This window comes from Fukomys damarensis, unplaced genomic scaffold (assembly GCF_012274545.1).
Source record: "Fukomys damarensis isolate Sample0158 unplaced genomic scaffold, DMR_v1.0_HiC HiC_scaffold_27, whole genome shotgun sequence".
NCBI lineage: Eukaryota > Metazoa > Chordata > Mammalia > Rodentia > Bathyergidae > Fukomys > Fukomys damarensis.
Window position 1 is genome coordinate 15,880,025 of NW_022900939.1, and position 7,353 is coordinate 15,887,377.

Sequence of the window (7,353 nt, forward strand, 5' to 3'; positions counted from 1 at the left end):
AAAAAAAAAAAAAAAAGGCTTCACACCAAGGATGATGGTGCACAGTGCACACCTGCACAGGAGGCTGACACAGGATTCCAAGTTTAAGGCCAGTCTAGGTTAAAGAGTGAGACTGTCTCAAAACAAAAAAAAAGGGACAGAAAGCCTGAGAGCACAAACCAAAACCACACCTCCTGCCCCTTACTCACCAGGAAACACACAAACATGCAAACACACACCCACACAATCTTCTCTCATTGCCCCTTTCTTGGGGGGTGCCACAGAAGAGAGCCCAGTCCAGCCCTTACGTGTAGGTAGACCTGGCTTTATATGTCAAAAATGTTTCTGATAATTCCCGATAAAATCCTACGTGGAAGCAAGTCTTCCGAATTTCAATAAATCACCCTTGGATTTCAAAAGAATCTCCTATTCTTAGGTGGAACCTGACTAGACCCAACTGCGCCACCAGGGGGAGCACTGTCAAAAGGAGCCACACTTCAGCAGCTGTTGACAGCTATGGACAAAACGTGCTCTGCCAAACAATGACCAAGCCAAAGATCCCCCCAAAGATTGAAAATAAGCAAAATATTCTCTTCTCTGGCCTTCAAGACAGGACACAAGCCAGCAGAGTATGAAACAACCCACTGGAATATAGAAAGAAACAATGAGAGCTATTATCTTGATTTTCTCCATTTCTTCAATTGTATTTTGTGAGACATTTTATAAGTTACATAATCATGGTCATAGTATGTTAATAAATGCATTTAAAAATGTATGAATCTGTGCATAAAGTGCTGTGTTTTTTTCTCTGAGGGGCAGGGGGGTGACATATGTCAAAAAAATCAAAGACCACCAGAACTAATGCAGACAAAGAAAAAAAGAAAAACTCAAAGTCTAGTAGTTTGTCTGACAAAAGAATACACACCCATGGTGAAATTCACCATGCCCTGTTGATTAAAAAGTCACACTGCTCAGGGACCAAAGGAAAGTCTTCTGTCAGTAAAAACCAGGGTTCCAGGACTCCCAGTGCTTGTTTTCCCAGCTTTAGCGGTTTAGTGCAGCTTAGCTGGAGAAACCCTATATGTGCTGTATTTCTACTGAATACTTTTAATTAGGTTGAGTGATCTAGTTGCCTTTGGCAAAGTGGCCAAGCCTTCCTTAACAATAACTAGGGGCAGGGAGTTCCGTGTGAATCTTCCCTCCTTACTGCACACCATTCGCAGTGGAGAAGCAGGGATCCCAAACACCCCCTAAAGCACAGGCTGGAGGAAGTGCTCACCTGGAGCACACACATGCCGAAGGTATTGCCCAGGATCTTGTGAGTCTCGTTGTAGTAGCAGTAGCGAATGTTTGTGGCCGCCACGAACAGTTCGAAGGGATCGTCTTGCTTTATGTCCAAGGTCCCATTCTTTATTTTCTTCTGCAGCTGTCGCATTCTCTTCTTTCGGTGACTGCAATCACCCCCCATGCAATGAGAGCCAGTTAACCAGGGAGGCTCACTGATCAGGCCCTCACACCAGAAGAGCTGCCAGGGCACTTGGAAAGCAGGCGGCTGGCTCCCCACTTTGGAGGGGAAGGAAAGCGGAGAGGCATTAGACTACAGTGGCTATGGAGATGGGTTTCGGAGTGAGGCAGGTAACTGTGTGTGTGGACAATTCTCTACTTTGCTCTGGGACTCTGAAGAGGCATTTCACTTTAAAATATGTGTAACAGGAGGCACTAATCCTCATATTTGGCCAAAGCCAGAGCTTGCAACCAACCTAGGAGCCCAAGTTACTTCTCAGTCAGTGCTTCAACTACACTGTGCTGTTTTCCCCAGAGGGCGTGGGAAAGACAGACTGCTGACAGGTCACTGTATTCATGCTTCCTAGGGGACCTCATCCACTTTCTTGCCCAAAGCGTGGGGCCATGTCCTTAAGGACAACACTGACCTAAGACAACTATGATACAGGACACAGGGACTGAAATGAAGGGATTTAACTCTCAGAAATCCCAGAACGATTTTTGGTTTTAAAGGCCCTGAATATCCAATTGCTACTTTTTTCCTTTACAGAAACAGAAAACAGGAGAGCTCTAGGATGGGGAGAATTTTACCACAGCCTTCTAACTTAATAGCTAGAACTAAGGCCCTTGCCCCATAGGCCTTCACTTCTATGAACCAGGGTGGCTGGATAAGGTGATCTCCACTGTTTCTTCCCATTTTTTATTTACTTTGAGACAAGAGTCTTGCTATGTATTCCAGGCTAGACTTAAACTCAGTTCAGCACCCAGGCTGCCCTCCAACTTATGGGGAGTAAATAAATATTTAATGCTTACTGTCCGGACTAAAGAAAGAACATCAGTTCCATTTTTCCTCCACATTGAAATGTCCTCAGAAATGACATCATTACTCCCTGAAAAACTACATCAAGGAATTGTTTGTTGCCACTCAACTAACAAGCAAGAGCTGTACCTAGGATGGGATAACCACGGGCCAAGCTCACCTGCTAAAGCCCAGCTCTTTCTTGTAACACCACAGCACGGAAGGTCGCGCCTTCACAGTTGCTTTGGACAGCATGTGATGGAGTATTACCACCTGCCAAAGAAAAAGGCACATGACCTCAAGGCCAAGAGGCCCGACCCAAGACCTCATTTGACAAATGTAGAAATTAAACCGAGAGCTAGAGAAGGAAGGTACCCACAGTCACACGGCAGATGGGGACTAGAAGAGCTTCTAGTACATACATACATTTAACCTTGTGGTCAACCTACCAGCCCAAGGGCTCAAAAGGCATTGGCTTGTCTACTAATGAATCTAAATCCAGAGCATTTACCACTTCCAGGAAATGACAAAAGATTCTCACTAGGCATCTGACCAGCCAAATGAGCCTAAAACCATAATGTGCAGGATTTATAACAGGTTGACTCTCTGGGACAGGAGGCAAAGTAACTTAGGAAGCATTTCCCAGGCCTCACCTGATCTTTTCCTCGATCCCCAACCACAACAAAGAGAGACCTTTGCCGCTCAGCAACCCCATTCTCAATGAGAATCCGGATTCGGTTATCCACCTTCTTCCGAAGCATGGTGACAGACTATCACTAAAAGAGAAAGAAATAAAGTACAACTGGACAAAAACACCAGATTCTGAGTAAGGAGCACTAGCTGGCTGCCTCTTGTGAGGAAAGGGTTTATGCTGGTCATATTTATAAGTATCATCTTATTTAACCCTCAACCAGCTCCACTGGGCAGACGTCACTCTCAATTTTAAAATCAGAAACCTCAAAATTTAGAAGGTGAACATGACTATCTAAAGAGATGGGTAGGTAGGGGCTAGGTTTAGTCCTTACTGAACTTTCACCTGAGAGCATGGGTTTCCTTTTCTGGGACAAGATGGTGCTGTTCATGCCACTCTTAACAGTCCAAGGATAAGAAGGATTGTACACAGTGAATAACCCACCACATTTTATAGAAAGCACATTATTTCCAAGCTCTTTCCACTAAAGAGACCCAGAAACAGTGAATACACTTGCATCACAGACTGCGAGCTCTCAATGCAATCCCATTCCTGGCTAAAAGGTGGTCCATAGAGTTCAAGTTAATAAATGCAGAAGAGGAATAATGGTATTATATAGTCACCATTTTGTAATTCTAAAAAATCATGACTTTGGGCCACTGGTTCTCAAGGTTTAGCATGGATCAGAAAGAAATACAAATTAAAATTACACTGAGATACTACCTTATCCCAGAAAGAATGGCTATCATCAAAAACCTACCAGGGCCGGGGATTTAGCTCAGTGGTTCTGCCACCTGCCTCACAAGCACAAGGACCTGAATCAATTCCCAGTACCAAAAACCTACCAATAACAAATGTTGGCAAGGATATGGGGAGAAAGGTATTTTTCTCTATTATGGGTGGGAACGTAAATGAGTACAACCACTACAGAAATCAGTGTGGAGATTCCTCAGAAAATTAGAGATCCCATTTGAGCCAGCTATTCCTCTTCTAGTTATCTTCCCCAAAGATATATTACAGGGATATGTGCATACCCATGTTTACAGCAGCACAATTTATAATAGCTAGATCTTGGAAACAGCACATACATCCATTAACAGATGAATGAATACAGAAAGGTGGTATTCATACACTGCCATGAAGATAAACTTGAAGCTCTCCTGAGTACATTGATGCAACTTGAAAATATAACGTAACACTGTGTGATTTTTCTTATATGAGAACTACACACACACACACAGACACACACACACACAGACACACACACACACACACACACAGAAATGAAAAGCAAAATAGAAGAGAGATAAATAGGAAACAGGGAGAAGTTCAAATACTTCCCCAAATTACATAATCTGTTGTTTCAAAAATATAATATAGGGCTGGGGGTTTAGCTCAGTGGTTCTGCACTTGCTTCACAAGTGCCAGGACCCGAGTTTGATCCCCGGCACCAATAAATAAATAAATTAATTAAATAATATACATGTTAATGTTTCACTTATAGTACTAGTTCATCTTAGTTCACTGAAAAGAAAGTTCTGTTACAGGGCTGGGGAGCAGTTCTGCCGCCTGCCTTGCAAGCACAAGGACCCAAGTTCGATCCCCTGTACCAAAAAAAAAAGAAAAGTTCTGCTATTATTTGCTTGAGTCTTTTTATGTCTTGTAGTCTGAGTAACTACTTTGAAGACAATGATACACAATGTATTAACTTTTGTTATTCTTTTGTTAATGAAAATTTTTTTCATAAAATGAAAAAAATCCTGTTTTTTAAAAAAGAATCATTTGAAAAGAATTTTTTTAAAAAGAATCATTTGTTAAAACATTAAAACACAGATTTTGGCTCCCTGGGGGAAAAATTAAGACATGGATATTGAAGTTTATGATAGGATATCATGGCAGGATAAAGTATGGTACCATTTTAAATGCACATACATAACAGAGATTTTTTTTTAAACTAGAAAAAAAGACCAAGTAATATTTATAAGTGGTCTGATTTTTATTGCATTTTGTTTTTTAATTCATGCTTTACTAACAAGTCAGGAAAAGAAATCAACAAATATTTCTATGGTGAAATATGTTTCCTCATGTGAGCGAAAACTACTGAAGTCTTTTTACAAAGTTCAGGCATCATTAGATGGCTGGGATGTAGCTCAGCGACACAGCATTTGCCTAGTGTAGAAGCACTCCCACCAAAAAAATTATTTTACCTATGATAAAATACTGCACCACAGGCATAATAAATACACCCCAAATTGAGAAATAGCAATTAATTAGTACAAGGTGGCATGCTATGCTACTCAAAAACCCCAGTACGTGATGCATTCTGAACATGAAGTCATTAACTGAATACCCAACTATGCCCCAACTGTCCTGTTTAACTTCCCAAGCATACCTTTCTATAAAATAGTCCCTATGTATAAGGGGCAAGTAATATAAAGAGCTCAAGTAACCCACAGCAGAAAAGTGACAAGACACAAGATTCACACTCACACATACCTGATTCAAATGCCCGAGCGCTTTTCCAGTTTGCCGGCCAGCTCAGCCCCTAGGCCCTATGTTGTTGGACACATAGGGCCCACAAAAATCTATCAATAATCACTGGGGATTGATTTCGTTCTAGTTACTGTGGGAGCCCCAAAAGTAATAGATAAGGCCCTTGACTTCAAGTTTTCAACCCCCTTTAAGGAAGTAATTAAAGGAAAGAGACAAGGAACAACTCCACACAGGTAAAACTAGTTGTAAAAATAAAGCTATAGTAAGAGGTCCGATTAAGGCCTGAGATAACCGCAGACTGAGTTGCTATGGAAGGCCCAGTTTGAGATTTAATAGAAAAGAAAGATGCTTATTTTTTATTCACTCGTTTACTCGTCTATCTAATCACAGCACCTACTGCTAGGCACCAGTAGGTACACTGTCAAACTAAATAAAGTCCCAAGTGTGACTGTGCAAAAAAGAATGTAACTGAATGTGCACAGTGAATTACTTAAGAGAGCAAGAGGGAGCTAAGGATGTAGCTCAGGGATACAGCAATTGCCTAGCATTTCCCTGGCCCCGGGTTCAAGTGACACAAAAAAGGAAAAAGTGCTTTATGAAAGGGGAGAAAAGGGTATCTAAATCAAGACTAAAAGACGAATGTAATTATCATATATCTCAAACATATATCAACCTAGGAAAAGAGGTGGGGGGGAGGGACCTAGGGTTAGACTGCCTCTGTTCAAAGCCAAGCACTGTAACTAGGAGCTGAGGAGCTGTGGGTCAGGTTCCGCGCAAAGCAAACGTTGTCACCCACCCAATTTCCACGACCCTCCCAGCTAAACGTCCCTGGAAAGTGGGAACGGAGCTACGCGACACCCGAAAGCCCTGGAGAACCACCTGCCAGAGTGGCGGCTTCTCAGAGAAGGGGAGACTCTGCCCAGAGAGGGAGGCAGTCGGCGCGGGCAAGGCAGCGACCCGGTGGCAGTGCCTTCGTCCCCAGGCCAGCCTCGCTCCCCGCCCAGGAGAGACACGATGTCCCGCTCAGCTCTCATCCCCAGCACTCCCGCAAAGGGTACCTGTGGCCGGCGCTCAGATCCCAGCCAGCAGCTAAGCGGAAGCACGTGGGGCCACGGAACTGTAGAGGCAGGAGCGGAAGGCTGCCCCCAGCGAACGCCCGGCCGCCAGCTCCACAAAGCTCGATCCGCTCAGGCGCTGGCAGACAGCGCGTGCGTGAACCTCTCGCAAAGGATCGGGAGCGGCGCAAAGCGACAGGGTCCTTCGTATGCGCTGTCGCTAAGTGATGACGTCAGATACTGGAGGCCGAACCATTCCAGGACTCCACCGCCTTTGTGAGTTTGTTTCTGGTTGCCGTATTAGAGCGAAAGTAACATACCCTGATTATGCAGGGCAAGATGAGACTAATTGCCCGCACCCCAGGCCAGCGCTATGAGCAGGTGACCCCACCGGTTCCCGGCGGCAGTTTCCCCACGGTTGTGTTGGCCTGGTTATTCCAGGCGACGGTTCCGCAGACTTGTGCGGTTTTACCGACCCCCTTGTCATTTTAATGAGAATATTAGGGCAACAGATTCGTTTTATTCATCTCGCTTGACCCCCCCCCGCAATATTAACTTTGTGGTTCTATATGGAATTTTGTGCATTTCCTACCCACGACGACTCACTAGGCTTCCGTAAGACACGTATCTGTCCGTCTTCAAGGTCTTTAGAAAACCCGCCTTGCGGTTGTGCTTCTTTAGCTACTACAGGAGTTACACATACATTAGCATCCTGTTTGGGGCCAGAGCTCTTCAAATATGTACAGTCGCTTGCATGACTCCTTGGATGTCATCGAATTCAATTTGTCTTACCCATTTAAACTCTTTCCCCAAATACACTTCCAATTTTAATG

The 7,353-nt window shown here is 43.8% G+C and overlaps 1 protein-coding gene across 1 annotated transcript in view; it reads right to left on the bottom strand.

Annotated features, from left to right (window-relative positions):
- Nat10 (N-acetyltransferase 10) overlaps window positions 1-6,726 on the bottom strand; it is a 35,987-nt gene extending 29,261 nt beyond the window's left edge. The window contains exons 1-4 of the mRNA XM_010612617.3: window positions 6,524-6,726; window positions 2,935-3,057; window positions 2,463-2,554; window positions 1,259-1,430 (exon numbers count right to left, since the gene is read on the bottom strand). Coding sequence (XP_010610919.1) covers window positions 1,259-1,430; window positions 2,463-2,554; window positions 2,935-3,042 — 372 coding nt within the window. The 5' untranslated portion in view covers window positions 3,043-3,057; window positions 6,524-6,726. The remainder of the gene's footprint in view (window positions 1-1,258; window positions 1,431-2,462; window positions 2,555-2,934; window positions 3,058-6,523) is intronic.
- Between the last annotated feature and the right edge of the window lie 627 nt (window positions 6,727-7,353).